Below are 19,925 nucleotides of genomic sequence, written 5' to 3'. Positions count from 1 at the left end.
TATTCAATTCTTATATATTTTTTAAAAACTCATTTATAATTTAATCTCTCTCTCTCTCTCTCTCTCTCATTTCTTCCTCTTTCCAATTTATTTTAATTCTTATTTTTTTTTTAAAAAAAGAGAGAGTAAAGTAAAGATCAAATGACAAACTAAGTTATAAAAAAATGATATTTTTGACAACAATCAATTCCCTTTTGGCTCCTCACGTTGATTATCATGATTAATTGTAATTCAACAGTTTCTTTCTAGATCATCATAATTAGCATCCCCAAAATATATAATCACAACTAGTGCTTTGTAAATTAGATAACATTTGGTCTTCTTATCTAATAATAGCGAAAAAATTATTTGTTTAGTAAGATATTTTTTGTTTTTGCTCTAAACCACATATATTTCAAACATTAATTTTTGTAGAAATCAAAATAATTAATTTTTTAATTTATTTTATATGTAAAAATCTATCCCACAACAATTTTAATCAAATATATATATATATATTTCTTAAAAATCTATTGCAACAAAAAATATTTTTTAAAATAAAAAATACAAAAGCTATCATAATACAGAGCATACACTTAGAGAGTGTGGTAGTAGTTACATTTTAAAGTGTTTTTTATTTAGAAATATATTAAAATAATTTTTTTTTATTTTTTAAAAAATTATTTTTGACATTAATATATTAAAATGATTTAAAAAAATAAAAAAAATTAAATTTAAATAAAAAAATTAAATTTTCATAAAACGTGTCTTAGCCTACTTCTCTCTTGGATTTCAAAAACAAAATGTGGAAAGATTGAAAATAATAATAAAGGTAAAAGGAGATGGGACGTATGGACCACGTAGGATTAACAATAAGTATTATGCAGGTTAGGATTGATTAATTAGGTGAAGAGTCTATTAATTATATAATATTCAAGATTAATTATGTTAATTAAATTCACCTTGTTGGATTTAACGATCCAAACACTACAAGAGTCGGATGGCAATTATTCTCTCCTATTTCTTATCATTCGAATGGGGCATTTTTATAGGGTGTTTTCTGCCATCACTTCCATGTTGCTATCTATCTAGAAGGACACCAATTTTGTTAATTATGATTTTATTTTAAATCGAATTAATTTTGAAGAATAGCTAGCATGGTAAGAAAAATGTCAAGAAATTGAATAAAAAAAATCATTTACATGTAAATATTTGAAAATTATTTATTATATAATCCCTTATTCAACATTGACTATCAAATTTGAAACTTATTATAATAGGTTTTATAGCCCTATTTTTCTATTTACTTGTTTCATTTTTTTTTTTACTGTTACTCGAGTATTCTCATATCTTTTTAAAAAATATGACTAGTTCTGTTCGGGGTTCGTAGTTGTCCCTTCTAATAAATATACTTTCTAAAAATTTCAGTTGATTATACAAAACTTAACAACATAGAATAGAAATGAGATTAATAAAATCTTTTATTTTTTAGGAAAGAATTTTTTAATATGAAAATAACATCTAATTATTATTTTAAAATTAAAAAATTAAAAATAAATAAGAGTTGTCATCCTATAACTCTTATTTTAAAAATTTACTTCAAAATTATTTTAAAAGCAAATTTATTTTATGTTTTTTTCAAACAGATATATTTATATCTTATATTATCAAACACTAATCAAAACTTAATTGAGAAGTTACTTGACAATATCTTGAGAAGTTTAGGTCAAATTTCGCAATTACGTGGAGACAAATAAAAAGAGAAAAATAAAGAGAACAGGAAATAAAAGGAAAACAGACAAATTGTTTCCAATTTATAAAAAGAAAGAAAGGGATGTGGGTCAACATTTTAAAAAGAAATAAATAAATTAAAAAAAAAGAATCCTTTGAAAATAATTACTTGCCAAAACATGAATGGAGCCATATCTCTTTCAAATTAAGCTTAAGGTGACCAATCTTTTTCATACCATATATATATATATATATATATATATATATATATATATATATATATATATATATCCACCATGCATTCCCTCATTAATTTTCAAACCACTTGGACAAGAACGTTGCCGACACTGCTCCTTTTTCTGGGTTTTAATTTTACAAAATCCAATTCTTAATTAGGTTTAATTCATTGTTCTTCCCTCTCTTTTTTAATTGTTCTTGGAAAAAAAAGTACATTATTAAAATTTAATTCCTGTGATTTAAGAAACTAATAAATTGGCCCCTTTTATTTTGAGAATTATGTATTATATTGTTGCCTAAAATGATGATGTGCTGTCACAAACTTAATTACATTTAGCAAATTAGTTTTATTTTTTATGAAAAAATATCATTTAACCCTCAAATAATTACAATCTTATTCAAAAAAATTTTAAAGTAAAAAATTATTTTAAAAAATACATTACATCATAATACTGAACACACATGTCTATTTGGAAGTGTGGATATTGTTACTTTTCAAAGTGCTTTTCATGCCAAAATACATCAAAATAATATTTTTTATTTTTTAAAATTATTTTTAAAATTAGTGCATCAAAACGATTCAAAATAAAAAAAATAATTTTTTATAAAAATAAATAAATTTTTAAAAAACACGATTTCCACCGCGTTCTCGTATACTCTCTTCAAAGTCGGTTCCGAATGCTAAAAATTTCAAAGATTTAATGTGGCTAAAGTTATTAGTTTCTGGAAAATATAGGGACCGAGTTATAATTTACCAATCCTGAAAGTATACTGCTCTTTCCCTGCGGAGTATCTAATTGGACTTCTCACTCGAAACCTGACACGTGTCTCTCTCAAGTCAATTGCCTAACCAACAAAATCAATCCACACATAAAGCCGAAAGAAATCTTTTAATTAAACCCACAAATACCCATAGAGATTGCACCACGTGTTGCTTTTGAGTTAATTATTAGCAAGAATAGAATAGGTTTATCTGGCCAAGTAACCTCCTTTACTTTAATAAATAAATATCTCTTTTAACATGTCGGCTGTGCCAAGAATTATGCTCTTTATATATATATATATATATATATATATATATATATTTCGTGTGCTCTTGGAGTTTTTTTATTTATTTATATTCCAAAAATTTCTTTACTTATTCAAACTCATATACAATTAAATCTCTATAAATTAATATTTTTAGAACCATAAAAATCTATAAATTAATCAAAATATTATTTAAATTGGACTGAACATAAATATTATTTAATAGAGGTTATTAATTCATCAGTGTTATATTATAAAGCACAATATAGTTTATATGAAAATTAATTAGAGGAATATTTAAATTTAACATATGAATATTAACTTAAAAAAAATAAATGAGTGTTAAAATTGGAAATCAAAACTTTCGGTACTCCCAATAAGAGGACCGTTTTCTGACTGTTAAAGAGGCAAGAAATTTGAAATCAAAATTTAAAAAATCGGAGCCCACATGAACAGACGATGATGGATGACTAGATTACTGTTTTTATTTTAATTAAATTAAACAAGTATAAATAAATAAATAAATAAATACGTGCTAATTTGCAATTAGGACAAGTCCTTATTACCTCTCTCTCTCTCTCTCTCTCTATATATATATATATATAATGCCGTCCGTCACCTGTCGGTGCACGTTGATAATAACACCTACTACTATATACTTTGATGAATATGGCACAAAAACTCTGATATTCTCTCAACCCTAAACCCGCCTTGTCCTTCTCTTTAAAAAGGACTGTATGCTGTCTGTCTGTGGTGCTTGTTGAAAGTGAAAACCCCCCAACAAAAAAAGTGAGGAGGAGAAGGAAAGTGAAGGTCTGGCCGGGTTAAAGAGCATAGCTGTGAGAGTTGTTGGTGGGTTCAGTAGGAGAAGGAAAGCCAGGACGAAGAAAATTAAAGTTGAAGATAAGTTGATGGATTTGTGGCATAAGATGATCTTCCCTGTTAGGAGAGTTTGGCTTTCTGTTTCTGCTCGTGTCAAAGCTCGCAAAAATGGTCCGTCTCTTCTTTCTTTCTCCTCAGCTTATATTTCCCCCCGTAAATCTGCAGCTTTTTTCTTGGTTTGCTCCCTTTTCTTAATTTATTCTTATTTAGTCTTTTCAATCTGTATATGTTGCAGAAATTATTTTTCAAAGAGCCTAAATCAAATGTTTGGAAATAACTAATCAAGAAGTATGCTTAGTCTTGGTAGTGTTCATATTTCACAGCATAATTATCTTTAATTAATGCTTAAAAAGAATTCAGTGATGTGGGGCAAGATTTTATTGTTGATTGAGCTTGATTAGTAGCTCAAAGCTCCTAGAAAACTTGTTCATGAATTATTTTTACGTTTTTTTTTTTTTTGGAAGATTCCATTTGTGATGAAAACATCCACAAAGAGAAATCCACTTGAAGACAGACAATCTGAGACTGTTTCAACTATACAGAATTGTCAAATCAAGCAATTATTCTTTCATAATTCAACAAGAAATTGCCAATTTGCCAATTTGGAGATGCCTAAAAATGTGTTAGGTAGTGACCCGAATAAGGAAAATTAATTACTTAAAATTCAAGTGAGATTTTACGCTGTAATTATTGAGTATTTATGATATACGAGAGAGATAAATACGAAGAAAAAAAGAAAGGAAAGAAAAAAAATATTTTTTAAGAAAAAAAAATAATTCTTATGATTTTTTTGATGGGATCGATATAATTTTTTCGTTTACATAGTAGTTATAGTTTATAAAAAGTCAGGAACTTGGAAGAAATAAAAAAATAAATATGTCTACGAATTAATCAAGATTTCTCCTTTTAATAGAATTATTACTATTATTTAAAAATTATGAATGGATCTTGTAACATTCATTACAAGAAGATTTGTAATCTACAAATTCTGTTTTTATTCAATTATTTATGTCGTGAAATGAAGGATACATAGCTTATAAGATTCTCTCAACAACTAGCTTCATCCACTAGTATCAATCCACTTAAAAACAAACAAATAAAAAAAGATGAAGCTTAAATTCCAGGAGTCATGGCTACCATCAAATTGATAGGGAATTGTTAACTGCCTTGTTTCTTGTACTTGCCATCTAGTAGAAAAACTCTATATCAAAAGCTGGAGATGCAATGGTCAATTAACAGCATAAAGAAACATACAAATGCCTTCTGGGAAACATCAGCAGCCGAAAGATGAGCCCTGCAATAGGATCAACATCATTTTTAGTGCGACTTTATGCTTCGGTCATATCAGTAATGGTCCTGACAGCAGCAAAAGTGATTTTTCTAATCACAACTTTAGTGGCCATATGTGCTCCCCAGATGGGTCCATGTCCACTCCTAATCCTTCTGGTGCTAGGAGTAAGGACCGCCACTGAAACCTCAATAAATCCTGTACCAAAACACACTTCAGAATAGTCTTATATCCCAATCACTTTGGAGGTATCGGATGGTTAATGTCATTTATTTTAGTTAGTTATACGGTCAAGCAATTGGGTCACAGCTTCATTTATGATGCCTTTTCAGCAGTAGAAAATACATGTGTAACTCACAAGTTTTTCTCCCTCTGTGTTTTGAGCAGGTGCTAATCTTCTGAAGCTTCACAATGATGTACAGACATGTGGATATGAAGATGTGCAAGTGATGTGGGAAATTCTAAGGAGATCGGAATCAGAGCTGATGGCAAGTCATCCAAAGCGCAAGCAACGGCCTTTTTGGAGAGTTTTTGTATGGTCTAACCACAGTGCAGCCTCATCCTTCTCTGCAAATCACTCCTGATACAAAACTCCTGCTTGATATTATGTAAGAATAATATGCTGCCTTTGTCTTTCAACTCGACATGGGCATTCATCATTTGCTATCCAACGGCCGTCATTGCAGTAGCATGGTACAGAGCTGTTGCAGGGGTATCCAAATCGGTACAATATGAATGTGTCAAGTTTACCTTATAGCGAGTAAACAACTATCAGTTACATAATGTGCCTTCTGTAAATACACAATGTTTTGTCATAACCCACAGCCATAAATGAAAGCTTCCCCACAAGCAATGCCAGGAAAGAAAGGATACTGTGGTAGAAACAAGCAGTAATCCAATGTGAGAACATGGACGACCAGCCCCCCTATCCATAACAGGGGGGGAGGGATTGCTAACACAGGCCAGTTATGAAAGCAATCTATACCATGCTCAACAATCCATATAACATGATTTTGCATTTCTGAACGAGAGACATTAGATTAAGCCATACACAGAGAAAAGGAAACTGTCAGTTTCTTGTAAAGCTAATAGTATCATCGCCCAGATAAAACCATACACTAATGGAATTTGATTAACTTCCTGTAGAATATCATTTTCCTCTCTACAAGAAAGATGCTAACAGAGTAACTGTAGCACCAAGGAATTTTGAAAGAAACCGTCACTTTCTGAAATGTCTAAAGGGAGAGTCCAAAGGAAATAACAAGATGCTTACAAACAGAGAATATTAGTCAGGTCGGGCAGAATTCTTGAAATTTTTGCACAAGCAATCATGCCACTGAGTTGTGTGAGTTTTTTTCATATGATGAATACTTGCACAAAGCAAACATGGGCAAAGCAAAAATAAACGCATACGGGCTCCGTGGTTTTGTTGATTGCTACAAGGGGAGTTTAAGAAAGTCTTTGATTCTTGCCAATGGTAACGTGAAAAGACAGGGTTATCATGGATCAAAAACACAATAAACTATTTTAATTTTCATCTCTCATGCAAATGGGCTCTACTGATATCTAATGATCAATTGAAAATTAATATAACAGCAAAAACAGAGCAGAATAACACAAGAAATCTACGTGTTCTCATCGACAGAGCAAGGTCGAGATATTTCAATGTGTTCCAAAATAGTGATGAGAAAGAAAGCCATCTTGGCCTGCTCTAGAATGGTGATTTTGCACATGGAAGACTGTCAACTGGTGTTTATCTTCTACAATGACAATATTATCTAATGCTGGCGACCAATATTTCAAAAGTTAAAGCACATAGTTTTCACTTCAATATGTGAGTAAGAAAAGTCCACCATGAACCGTAAGACGGGTCGGAAGTCCCTTGCGTGGGCTCCTCCTCCTTCGGCCATCGATGGGTCTTTATTAGACGGTAACTCCGAACAAGATAGTCATCAAATGGAAACCATTTTGCAGTTTCAGCAAATCCATTTCTACGAGAAAAGTGTCTCAAGCACAAACACATCACTATTAACACGCGAGGGAAAAGCTATGACAATCACTTCTTCATCATGTGTTGTAGTATTCATAAAATTATTTATGATAATAACAAACTTCTAAATTAAAAGGATACATATAGCCTCAATCAACAATTTTAGAATGTTCTCTTTGTACTCTAGCTTATTAATAAGGACATCACTAATGACATCATATTTGCTATTATTGTTATTACTAGCATTGTTAATGTCATAATTAACAACATAATCATTATTTTATCTATCTCATTATAGAATAGTAAAAAACTCTAATTCGCAACTTATTTCTTAACAAATACCACTTGTTGTTCTTCAACTCTCAATCCACCTCACACTGTATGGTTTATGGCACTAATACCATGGAAAGAGTCTTGATCCTTGTAACTACCTTCTAGTATGTCTAAGGGGCTATTGTCACTTTCCAAAGTCTTCTTTAGGGATTTCAAGTGTATAGTTAATACTTGTTGGTTTAGCACGTTTCACAACTACAATTAATACCTCTTTGTTGGTTTAGCATCCTTCACAACTACACTCGCTTGGCTGTCATCAACTAATTAAGACCCTTGAACCTTTTTGGAGAAGGATTCCTGGTTTTAGTCCTCAAGTAAAACTAAGTTTATAAAGAAAATACTTTAAAAAGTCACATTATGATATTAGAGACAGGGAGTGCCTCTCCTATGGAAACATTAGAGATAGAAATGAAGAAACCTCACGATCGTATTTCTGGAAATGAGTGTGTGTGCATGAAAACAAATTTTAGTATCAATTGACAAAAAGAAAGAAAATGTATGTTAGTTCAAAGAAGAGTTAAAGCCAACAATTAATTTCCTGGTTCATATTAAAATCAGCAACAATCAGCAATAGGTAACTTGTTAATATTCAGGACCCCAACAATTCTACTGTAGATAATACATGTACAGGAACTTTTACAACTTGCATTTTTTTACCTTCCTAACAAGCTAGACAAATTATTCCTGCAAAACTGTTTCTAAGAATTTCTCTCAACTAAAAGCAGAAAAACTATGCTAAGAATACAACAGAGCATCCAAGCAAGGGCATTCTGTTCTTTGATTACCTTTGATTGGTTGCTATAAAACGTGGTACTCTCATGCTCTGGCTCAAGTTTATCTTGTTGGAGGCAGAGTTGAATGACAAGGGAAGGAAACTAATTCAAGAGGCTAAGAAAGGAGTTGACTGCAACAAATCTGCTCCTTTGGACTAGCCATCAAACTAATCACATCCCAAACATAATTTCTCCGGGACTTCATTCTTCTGATGGGTGCGTGCATATTTTCTCCAGCAGCAAGGGCCAGTCTTCTCCAAGCTGTTGTGGGTTAAGCTCCATTGCAACTTTCAAATCCAGTAAAGATATCAGGAAGTGGGATCTCTGTTCTTGCATTCCACCTAAAATCCTATTGCTACTTTGCACCTGAAAACGATGGCCTGGAAGAAAGCCATTAACAAGCTTCCCCTCAGAACGGTTCTCCTGGGAATCATTTTTTGTCAAATCACATCCACGCCTTCTATTAATGAGTTCAATGCAGGACTTGATCAACCTTTTTAAGTAAGCATCCAAGCTGCTGTTCAGCAAATTGGCAGAGTCCATTGATACACCATCAAGGCCATGCGCTGCTGCAATCTGCTGCATTTGTTCTCTCAGTGTCTGTGTATCCAGCAATCCACCACTATCATACGAGCTAGCACATCTGTCATTGCTTGCTAAAGTCAAAGGCCCACGGGAACCACCTGCACTCACGATGCAAAATGGAATTCCAAGTGGTGCCTGAAGTGGAGAAGATATCTCAGATATTTCACTCTGTTCTTTACTATGTACAGATACCAAACCATCAGTTGACTGCTTTATTTGTGATAATTTTGCAGGACGCTGAAGGGAAACTTCCCCTTCTTGATGATGCTGCACCAGCTTCGGCATTCCTTCTTCTGAAGCTATATTATCATCTGTAATGGTTGACTGATGAGAAGAAAAATCCGCCTTCCCATTCGGATAAGAATAGGACCAATCACTTGCAGATGTAGGAACCTCCTTATCAGGACTTGGCAGCGGCGGCGGGACAGTGGCATTACAAGCATTTTTCAAAATCGAACGTATAAATTGATTATGTAACAGAACATTATCTTTCCCAATAACAGAAACACAAAGCTTATTAAACTCAACCTTGCTCAGTTTCAGACTCAAAAATCTATTCAAATAATAGAAGTACAACTTCGACCTGTCTGCCCCAATTCTCTTCACTATCTGAACTTTCAACTCCGCGAGATTTACCCGCGAATGCTGAGATGACGGTTGCATCTCTCTCACCACATAGTCGACAAAAACCAAAAAGACTAAAGAGTAGCAAAAATCACTGTTACTTTCCCTCCCAAAACTTAAATTTCACGAAACCAAGCCAAACCCTAGTCATATTAACAGCCAAACTTCACAACGAAAAAAACCCTTTATTGATCTTACCAAAAATTTGAAGACTTTCAATGTAACTCCTATAAAGTAAACCCCTCCTTTCTTCAAGGAGAAGCTATCAATTTCAACTTTTCAGATACCCCCAGCAAAGCTAAGGAGCTTAAAATAATGGGTTTTTCGAAATGAATACAATACAAGAGGGGAGATGTGAGATTCTAGAGAGAGAAAACTCTGAATGGTGTCTGACCTTGTATGAAGCTGGAAGATTTTTCAGATTCCGAAAGAAATCAATTCGATGTAGCAGCAGCTAGCTGGCTACCATCCTTCGTTCTCTCTTGCACAAAACCATAAAGTGCTTTGCTTTCACTTTCTCTCCCTAGAATTCACACACATTTTTTTGGGATTTCAAATCATTTCGAGGTTTTCTCTTTCTCCGTCGAATTTTTTGTTGGTTTTTCAGTGACATTTTTAATTTTTATTTAAATCGAAATCTCACAGTTGAGAAATACTAATAATAAACCTCACCGTTTTGGATCCCATCTCTTATTTCACCTTTCAGTTTCTTGTCCGCAGACTGGAAATTCTAGCTGTTAAATAAAGGTATCTTTTCCACCTGTTAGCGTTTTTCCTCGTAACATTTTAAGAAGGCTACTTACAGTCTTTTTTTTTCATCTTTTTTTTTTTTTTAATTTTCAATCTCGTCTTTCCAAATTATATTAGCATGTTTTTTACAATAATATTTTATTTCTTTTGTTTTGCATCCTATCACGTATACAAAATATTAAGAAATATTTTAAATATAAATTAAAGATTAATTTTGTAAAATAAATTATCTTAATTTATTAATTATTGTTTGCATCTTTGTCAGATAGATTATCCTTTTGTTTTAGTATTTAATTATTGTTTTTTTAATTTTTTAATTTATATGTTTTTTAATTTTTTATTAAACATGAACAACATTTTTTTATTTTTCAATTAATATACAAAAACACATCCATAAAATCAACGCTATGAGTTAGAAGCTCATTTATATTATTTTCTGGTCTTTAAATCTATGATAAATAGCATTATCCAGCTAGAATGTTTGTGAGATAAGGGTAGAGTTTATTTTCATTTATTTTTAAAAAAAGAATACAGGTTGATAATTATTAATTATAAATTACAACAATAAATAGGTATACTATTAACAGCATTTTTCATTGCATCGAAAAATCTCGATACAATTTTTATTCAAATATTTAAAATACAATATTAATATTGAAGATTTATCCGAAGCCATCAATATAATTATTCTTACAGCAGCTTTCACCTGTTTCTTTCATACATCGCAGCTTGGAGGTCGTGCATCAATCCTGAGCATGCCATATTGGCCTGTTAAAACTCTAAGAACACGAATCCTACATCAATTTTATGGCTAGTGTGGATTCTGTGGAAGGTCATCCCAAAAACCAGCTTTACTTCGACAAGAACAGCAGTCAATTATGATTGTACTAGATTGGAGATTGCTCTCAACAACAAGCAGCAAGTGGTACTCAGTATCGATTGCTTGAAACAAATTATTTAGCATTCATGTGAAAGCTGCCAACAGAAATTACTTTGAGATTATCCATAACCATGACGATATACAAATGAGATTGTAGCTAATCACACCAGAAAGGTGCTCGTGAACCATGCTTGTTATCTGGATGATGGCTTCATTGCCAGACATGTAAAGATAACCAACAGATTATAGAAGCCATTCATCAGAAAAAAAAGTTTTTTTCATAGGTGGGTTCACATATCATGATCAGCATTGATGAGTTTTGGAGTGAAACAAGAAGGCTGGCAAAGTATCTGCAATTATGAAACCAACTCAGCCAAAACTAGAATCCTGCTACTTGCATTGTCCAGAGTTGAGATTTCATTATAAAAACGATAGAATTTCATTAAACCAAGGATATTATTATTCAACTAGAACAAATGCGATCATTTAAAAACGAAACAATAAAAAAAGGGTAAAAAGAATAGGGTGAAACCTAGAAACTTTTAGATGCATTCCTTCTCTTCTTCCACTCATTCGTTTTTCTTTCAGTAGAAGTCAACGAAGTTGACAAAATACAAATTAGATCCCTTCCCAACTGACTTTGTTTACTTGTCCTTTTGAACCCTGCCTCCAAAAATCCTGGCAAGAATCCACTGGAAGCACTAAATGCATGATGCAAAAGGGGCACCTGCAAAAACTTGTTTATAACTATCAGACTAAAAGTTCACACACAAGAAGAGGAGCACAATTCTAGAATATCGTATAAATAAGTAGAGGAAAATATTATATGGTTAGGATTGCCCAAGGTGCAAAATCAACTTTATAAATCCGTATCCTTCAATTATTTTTGTGCCATGTAAAACATGCCAAAAAATACAAGTCAAAATTGCACTTGAAGACTAACTCGAGTACTCAAAAGACATGCACAATCACACATTCATATGTAAACAACCAAGATGAGGTCCAGCATAATGCAAAATGCTCACACTTCAAAATAGGGGGGACATGTGTGAACTTTACACCTAAGATCGTGAATCCCTATACATTCAGGGTATTGAGATGCTCAAGTTCACTGATTGTCAGATTCTCCCGTTCTTAACATTATTGCTTCTCAAGAAATGATACTCAACCCGGTTTACATGTTTCAATGTTAAGGTTGTACCTGTAAAAAAGATGCATCATGCAAGCCCAAACTTGTCACTTAAGAATGCCCTTTGTGGATCAAGTTGGCCACTGCAGTAGCTGGAAGGAACAGCAGAGAGCTCCTGCCTTCCTCTCCACTCTTCACCAGGTTTCAAAGTGATCGGCTTTTCCACACAAGCAGCCTCTACACACAGCATATGCTTGTACTCATCATCACCAAGATCAGGTATTGTCTTTGCTTTCTTATCCCAGGGATTCCAAACCACTGCAGGGGAAAATAACTACACTTATATTGACTGAAAGTTTTCAAAGTTTGTACAGAAAACCTGCAGTGTCCTCCATTCGCTTAATCAGTCCAGGTTCATCCACAACTGACCATAATGGCATGTGTTCCACCATTTAAAACAAAGATTATTTTGAAACAACGCGGAACATAAAAATACTGTCATTTAATGATGTCAAGACCACAGTTTATGGAAACCTAACATGACACTTCTACAAAGATATAATTAGAGTGCTCCTCCACTTTGACCTTTGGGTGACAAAATCTAAATAAAATTTCAAACAACAAGCTCCAATCCACTGGCTGCTGTGAGAAACCTTCAAAGGTATATGCCAACTATTACAAATTTAGAAGAACATTTACTTTTGACAAATGAACATATGACAACAGGCAATAGCAGCTCATGCTGCAGGAGAAAATTGTTTATACATTTCCCAATCTTAATGGAGTCTCTATAACATCGGTTGCTAGCAGCCTATCACCAAGATATGCATGCAAACAAAATTTCACTCACCAGCATCAGGAAGTCCATCTTTCCGTAATTCAAATGTTCTCTTCCTTTCATGGTCCAGGATAGCAATTTTGGTAGGTGTGCTGAGATATACTTTGTCCACCTTCATAGAAAAGAATAGAACTAAGTAACACAGAATATTTGTATGAATAGATGCTGAAAGGACACAAAAAAACAATTGGCATTTCTTTAGAAAACAGATACGAACTTCTGATTCAAAGACTATTGCATCTCCTTGTTCAGTGAATCGCTCTCTGTTCTTCAGATTATCCAAATAATCTAGTGTTTCTAGTCCTTCTACCCGCACTTCACTAGACAAAAGAACCACTTCACTAAATCAATAAAAAAATTAAAAACACATAGATGCAAGCAATATATTCTATCAAAAAGACCAAAACTATGACTTTGTTCAATTCATCAATTATGCATCAACATCTCTACTCAATGTTGATTTACAATAAAAAGGATAAACATTAGTATACAATGAACAAAGATAAACATCTTTGCAAAATAAGTGATAACCCAATAAACTACGTAACATTAAAAAAAGAAGCTCTAAAGACAGCAACAATAAATAAATCTTGTCAAAGAACCTGATATCCGTAACATGAAAATATGTGTGATACGCAAATGTAAATGTGAACGATTTCCCATCAGTGTTTGTATTTCGAATGCGTGAGGTCAACATCAAATCTCCTCCAGGCCCCAGAGTAATACGTAGGCGAAATTCATATCTGCAAATAATTTGTATGTATTCAGCATAACTTAATTGGCTATTAGAAGAACTGGCAGCCAAAAATATCACAAGGCATAAAACAATACAAGTACCAATAGCACACCATGACATTACATAATATCTGTTCCTATAAAACTAGATCGAACTTCAGCAAAAAAATTAAGTTACACACTGGTCTATCTTACTGAACTTATCTTTAAATGCTTTTGTTTTTTGAGATGGAAACACAAATAATTTGCTTCAAATGTTGTTTAAGTAATGCAGGACATGACGAGTTGAACTGTATAACACTCCATCCTGAGTCTCGCACCTGTGAGGCCAGATCTTCACATCTTCTTCAGAGTGCTTAAGTATTAAGTCAATGAAGGCCTTGTTGGAGTTATTTATCGGGAACGGCGGGGGGTCATTGTCAATGGTCCAAAACCTGGTCCTTGCAAATCCATGTGGTTCAAGAGAACCAAGATTGCTGAACTGCACATGCCAATTAATTTACTTTGAAAGAATAACTTAAGTGGCAAAACATGATTGGTTAGCATAAGAGATGGACATACTTGGGGAAAGCAGATTGGAATACCTCCACGAATAGTCTTTGGAGGCTTAAAAATAGCCTGCATAAACCATCAATATAGTTTACAAGAAAGAATGCATTAGCCAAGCCCAGGCACAAGAAATGACTAAGACATATGGCTGATCGCCATCATCTTTGAGTAGTTTGAATTGAAGATGGATAAAAATTGCAATTTATTATGCCTGAAGCTTATATGATGCCAAACCCACAAAAAGAAGCAATCATTTTCCTAGGAGTTATGATCGAAGGTTTTATGCATTTTAGGTCTTCTAGGTTGAATATTCATTAAAAAGATTATATAATGTATCTAGAATAATCCTAGACTTCTAGTATAAATTGACTATCATGCATTTCACGTCAATAGACTTCCCCTCTGCAAAGAGTGAAATATGAGAATATGTTTCCACAGTTGAATGCTATAAATCCTACATCAAACCCTTCATTGTTGGTCTCAAGGATATATATTAAATTCATATGACATAATAAATTCATGGATATTCCTCCAGTGGATGACAAATAGAGACATATATACATATGATTTGGTTATAAGACAAATTGTCACCTTCTAGTTATATTAGCACCAATCTCACTACAAAGTTGCAAGCACTCTCCAGTAGCACCATGTTTTCACGAAATGATTTTTTGAAACAACTTCACTAATAATTCAACAAACACAAGTGTATGGTCACTTTCTAATATTCTGTACTTTATCAACGAAAAGATGATGTTAAGAAAACAAACCACACTAGAAAAACCATTGGAACAGAATGGTACCGATTACTGAACAACTGAGAGTAAACTACTTCTTACAGCTGATGGTAAAGAGAAACAATTGCATCAAGAGAATTTTTTAAATTCATCATGCGCTGATCTATACAGCTTATATATCACAGTAACAGGAAGTACCTTGCTACTAACAAAAAGCAATTCTTCCCCGTGTTCATTCTTCCAGGACGTGACATGACCTCCATACAGGTATACCTGGTCATAAAACCACTCTTAATCAACAAGCTTTCTATGCTTTCTGCTTGAAAATTATAGCAAACAGCACACAAAGAATGCACTTGAGATCAAGAAAGTGGGGACATTTACGATTCCTTTAGTAATGGGATAAAAAAAAAACAATATTCTAGCTCAGTACCACCAAAGTTTCTTGTTTTTCGATACACTCCAGTAACAGCAACTATCAAATCTAAAAATTTAACGAAAAAGAAACAAACTTGAATTCATAATCACCCATAACATTGAACCTATTCAAATGGGTTCAGATCTAGTATCCTGAATAAAGCAGCATTGGTCTTTCAAAACATAAAAAACCAATCAATGTCCAGAAAAAGGATAAAAGAAATGACAGTAGATTTGCAAAGAAATGAAGAAAAAGGGCAATTGGGTTTCATTAATTACACCAAATCAAGAGATGGATAAAGAGAGAAAATATACCTCCGCAGAGCAGCCACGAACCTCACGCAAGATGATCTTGTCAAGGCCATTTATACCCTTACAAAGCTCCACGTACTTGGTCTCTAGAGACATCCCTCTTCTCGTACCCACAGACATGTACTCACACGGACACAGACACCTCTCTTGTATGCAGAATATTAAAAACACTATGAATCCGTTAAGGATCGAGCACTGGAGGAATTGTCAGATGGGGACTGAAAGGACAGAAGACAGAAAGCGAAAGAAAAACATTTTGGGATCAATCCGTCTCTTTCCGGGGAGCTTTTCAAAAATATTTTAGCTTTTTATATTAGAATAGTTTATTTTTATATTTTTAATCCTTGCAAGTCAAAATAATAAAAAAGGTATTAATTTAATATTTTTAAAAAATATATATATTTTTTACTTCACTCTGGAACAGAAGCTATGTCGAGCAGTCTAATACTTCTACTTGTCTTTTTATATATTATCCTTTGTAAAAATGTTGTATGGGTGATAATTCTTGAAATAAAATAGGACACTTTTATATCTAAGCAGATTATTATCACATAAAAATTTACTTAGATTTTAATTACTATCTCATAAATAAATAAATAAATAAAACAAAGACAACAGAGACATGAAGGTTTTCTTTTTTAAAACTTACATTATTTTTAAAATAAATTTATTTTTTATTTTTATCTTTTTAACTAAATACTTTTTTATTTATTTTATACCAATCATTTTTATACCACTCACCAAACAATTCTTTTCTTTTATACAAATCTTTTTTATCCCACTACACTTACAAAACACAACCTTTAATATCATTATCATGTCAAAACAATATTTAAAAGCAAAGTAAATAAATCTTAGAAGTGTATTTTCAAATAAAATAAAAAGAAGAAGCTTTAGAGTGTTCTTGGAGGATCCCTCATTGATATCAGTTTGCTTCCTGCATTTTACTTTATCTAAATTTAATAATTATTGAATTATAACAGAGATTGCAAAAATCAAATAAAATGATACAAGATGAAATAAAAATGGGGTCTCATAATAGCCCAAGCTCATGCCCATGAACATTAAGACTCTGGAGAGCGACAGACATTACAATAATAATCAAGCAATAAAAATGAAGCCAAGAATCTTGACTTGTTTATCCAGCTCCAGTCAAGCTAAGACTTGCTGCTATGCATGCTGTAAGTTTCCAATTCCAAGATTGAAAAAGAAAAGGAAAAAATCTGATTGCCTAGTCCATCTCGATCCCTCTCAAACCTCCTATCGCTCCATGCATTCAACTAATTATGATTGTTAAGCCTCCTTCAAGTTAAACCACGAAAAAACAGCTAGAAACTTTGCAATCAATTAAAATTGGAGACAAGAATTTTAACAGATTCGGTGAATAATTCAATGAGTTTTTAATCCCATAAATCCATGTCCTAAGATTCCACCAATCGTGTTGTTAAAAATGAGTAATCCTGTGCATGTTTTCCAACAGTAGGGAAATATTAAATCACCAAAAAGCTTGTGATTCCACAACGAAGTTAAAGCTACTAAAGAATACCTGCAATTATATCAGCTTCACCACTAATGTACTTGGAGATGCTATGCACAAACTGCATCTGCTCCAAGCTTTGCAAGGGAGAGAATCACTGGAGCAAAAGTTCTTGGACCTTATTTGGGTATGAAAACGATCTCAGCTAGCACTACAATTTAAGCTATTTACATAAAAAAGACGGTATGTAAACATGATCTCAAGATTTCAGCCAATTCAATGGTTGAATTAAAAATTATAGAAATTTCTGTTAACAAACTCGTTTGACTTATCCAGAATTTTTTTTTTTTGTAAGCTTAGACCTATCGATCTACTCTATATATATGTTTAAAGGTATGACATTAATCCTATCACTTGTCAGTGACAATAATTTGGCTGCAAAAATGAGTCCCCAGTGTCCTCAAGCTTAAAAAAGAAATGCTATAGGGCTGTAGATTAAAAAAAAAAAAATAGACAGTTTGATAAATATAAAAAGCAGTATACAACGATTTAAACATAGCTCTACTTCTCTGCAATGATTCAAGTGTTCATTTCAAATGATTAATCCCTTTCTGGGAAAGGTTTACAGACAATTTTGAAGGCGCGTACAGTTGAAACTGAACGCCAAAAACAAAATAAATGATATCAAGTAAAAAGGTTGACGTACGTGCAACTTGCCATCAATTTGGCAAGTCCAAAGGACTAAGAACCTGATTAATCTTTCTAACTTCATATTAACGTAATCTAGGCCAGAAAAAATGCCGAGAGTAGAATCAGTGCCAATAAAGCAAGGTTATTTCCAGTAGTAATGACAGATGCATCAGATTTGGGGTCTGAAGGAGCGTCTGCCAATGGGCCATCAGCAGCAGGACCATCCATTGCTGGAGGGGATGGAGCTGGAGAATCTGCAGCAGGGCCATCGGCAGTTGTTGGTGAAGGTCCTCCCACAGGCGAGATAGACATGGCAGGCGGAGTAGCTGATGGTGCGCTAGCAGTTGGAGGCTTCGCCATTGATGGGGCAGGTGCATGAGTGGGTGGAGGTTTTGCTGTGGTTGGTGCAGGTGCCTTACTGGGTGGAGGATTTGAGGTGGATGGTGGCTTATTTGGACTTGATGCTGGTGTTGGGGAAGTTTTTGGTGGGCCTACAGGAACAGGTGAAGTGGTGGAATTTGCATTGCCTGTGCCTGCTGGGACAATGATATTGCTAACCTGCAAGACTGAAATATTATAGGGTTGAGAGGAAACAGATTTAACCAAATTTGAACTAAGGCTGGATCCTGGAACTGCTGATCCAAAGGCAACTGAATTAGAACCCAAAACCGTGACATTCAAGAACCCTTGTTGGCCTTTGGCTTGCCCACTGGACTGGAAAAGGGTGGTGAGCATAGCAGTTTTATTTTGTAATTTTTGCAGCTTTGCTACATCATAGTAATCGAGTATTACATGCCCACTCAACACATTCTTGATCTCACCGTTTGGTTTTCCAGAGAGAGGAGACATGTTCCCATTTTCCACCACTAGGACCGTTATCGTTTGGCGGCTGTTGATTTCACCAGCAAGTTGGGTTTGTGTCAAATAGCTGCTGAAGGTGCTGAAATCAGGGTACTGGCTGAGGATCTGGGTGATGTTAGAAGCTCTTACAGTATTGAAGAGAAGAAAGGAGGAGAAACAAAGAGCAAAAAGGGAAGAGGATTTGAGAGACATCTTTTGAAAACTGGTCATCAGGTGATGAGGTGATATCTACATTGAAGGCAAATGGAGTTTTTATATGCAAATGAGTGGATAAGAAGAAAGGTTCTATATTTGTCAAGAGAAGTTCCTCTGTTCAACCGAGTCTGTTGCGACTTTTGTTTGGTTGAAAACGAGGGTCAGTGGTGGAGCTTCTTTCGATATGTAGAGCCTTATGCCAAGTTTACCGTTCATGTCAGGCACGTAGTTTCTTTTTTCCTAAAAATGGGCCATCTTAGAATACGAGTGTTCGATTGATCCTGCACCATATATATTTTTTTTTTGTGTCTCTTGTTAATGTTTCAAAATAGAATGGACAAATATATAAGAGATAGAAATCGTACTACGTTAAAAAAAAAAACAGAAACAAGGATAAAATAAATATGTTTCCAAGACTTTTGGAGTGGATATTTGTATTTTTAAAACAAGAATGACAGAGAAACATGTCATTTTTTTTTAGTTTTTTTTTTCTTGAGATAGTAACTAAACTCTACTGAGAATCATTCAGCATGGTTAATCTTTTTTATATCTAGTAGATACATGGTACATGTTCCTACAGCATCCCTGTAATGAAATCAGAAACGCTGCAATTTTTGCATAAAATTTCAGAGGAATCTTAGAGGGACCATATTTCAGGTGTTACTTGTTAGGTCTAAAGCTGTTTTATGTCAGAAATCTATCTCCCTTTTAACTATACCTTCAATAAATCTCTCTCCCTTTTATGTCAGAAAGCCCATTTTGACAGTCATGAGTTATTAGTCTTGCCACACGCCTTCCTCTACTCTACAAGAAAAGGTTTCGGGGGAGAATATTCCTCCAATTAATGGAAAAGCCAATGTTCCTGAACTCTGTTGACATCTTAAATTTATTTTTCTTTGGGAGG

At 33.5% G+C, this 19,925-nt stretch overlaps 4 protein-coding genes across 6 annotated transcripts; 1 reads left to right on the top strand and 3 right to left on the bottom strand.

Moving 5' to 3' along the window:
• Positions 1–3,587: 3,587 nt before the first annotated feature.
• On the top strand, positions 3,588–5,964 carry LOC133688223 (uncharacterized). Its single transcript, XM_062107642.1, has 2 exons — positions 3,588–3,969; positions 5,534–5,964. The coding sequence occupies exons 1-2, from the start codon at positions 3,888–3,890 to the stop codon at positions 5,728–5,730; spliced, it is 279 nt and encodes a 92-aa protein (XP_061963626.1). The 5' UTR covers positions 3,588–3,887; the 3' UTR covers positions 5,731–5,964.
• A 2,479-nt stretch (positions 5,965–8,443) lies between these two features.
• LOC133682530 (uncharacterized) lies at positions 8,444–9,490 on the bottom strand. The gene has a single exon (XM_062105903.1). It carries the CDS (start codon positions 9,488–9,490, stop codon positions 8,444–8,446), a length of 1,047 nt encoding a protein of 348 aa, XP_061961887.1.
• A 2,006-nt stretch (positions 9,491–11,496) lies between these two features.
• LOC133694424 (putative glucose-6-phosphate 1-epimerase) lies at positions 11,497–16,091 on the bottom strand. Of its 3 annotated transcripts, none has more exons than XM_062115932.1 (9): positions 15,802–16,091; positions 15,268–15,342; positions 14,345–14,401; positions 14,104–14,264; positions 13,651–13,791; positions 13,266–13,368; positions 13,061–13,160; positions 12,283–12,528; positions 11,497–11,817 (listed from the first exon to the last, which is right to left on the bottom strand). In XM_062115932.1, the coding sequence occupies exons 1-8, from the start codon at positions 15,916–15,918 to the stop codon at positions 12,299–12,301; spliced, it is 984 nt and encodes a 327-aa protein (XP_061971916.1). In that variant the 5' UTR covers positions 15,919–16,091; the 3' UTR covers positions 11,497–11,817; positions 12,283–12,298. The 3 variants fall into 3 exon arrangements, with proteins under 3 accessions (XP_061971916.1, XP_061971910.1, XP_061971922.1); XM_062115926.1 differs by having other exon boundaries at positions 11,497–11,808; XM_062115938.1 differs by having other exon boundaries at positions 11,497–11,759.
• A 1,967-nt stretch (positions 16,092–18,058) lies between these two features.
• LOC133682522 (fasciclin-like arabinogalactan protein 14) lies at positions 18,059–19,018 on the bottom strand. The gene has a single exon (XM_062105891.1). The coding sequence runs from the start codon at positions 19,016–19,018 to the stop codon at positions 18,059–18,061; it is 960 nt and encodes a 319-aa protein (XP_061961875.1).
• Between the last annotated feature and the right edge of the window lie 907 nt (positions 19,019–19,925).

Source organism: Populus nigra, chromosome 1 (assembly GCF_951802175.1).
Source record: "Populus nigra chromosome 1, ddPopNigr1.1, whole genome shotgun sequence".
Taxonomy (NCBI): Eukaryota; Viridiplantae; Streptophyta; class Magnoliopsida; order Malpighiales; family Salicaceae; genus Populus; species Populus nigra.
The sequence above is the reverse complement of the archived record's forward strand: the minus strand, read 5'-3'. Positions and strand labels throughout refer to the sequence as shown.

Bases quoted from the DNA above. Each gene is read 5' to 3' on its own strand.
- LOC133688223 (XM_062107642.1), top strand. From the start codon at position 3,888: ATGGATTTGTGGCATAAGATGATCTTCCCTGTTAGGAGAGTTTGGCTT. The intron at 3,970-5,533 runs GTCCGTCTCTTC...TGTTTTGAGCAG, and splicing joins TGTCAAAGCTCGCAAAAATG to GTGCTAATCTTCTGAAGCTT.
- LOC133682530 (XM_062105903.1), bottom strand. From the start codon at position 9,490: ATGCAACCGTCATCTCAGCATTCGCGGGTAAATCTCGCGGAGTTGAAA.
- LOC133694424 (XM_062115932.1), bottom strand. From the start codon at position 15,918: ATGTCTGTGGGTACGAGAAGAGGGATGTCTCTAGAGACCAAGTACGTG. The intron at 15,343-15,801 runs GTATATTTTCTC...TTTTATGACCAG, and splicing joins TTCGTGGCTGCTCTGCGGAG to GTATACCTGTATGGAGGTCA. The intron at 13,369-13,650 runs GTTCTTTGACAA...TCTTTTGTCTAG, and splicing joins TTTCATGTTACGGATATCAG to TGAAGTGCGGGTAGAAGGAC.
- LOC133682522 (XM_062105891.1), bottom strand. From the start codon at position 19,018: ATGTCTCTCAAATCCTCTTCCCTTTTTGCTCTTTGTTTCTCCTCCTTT.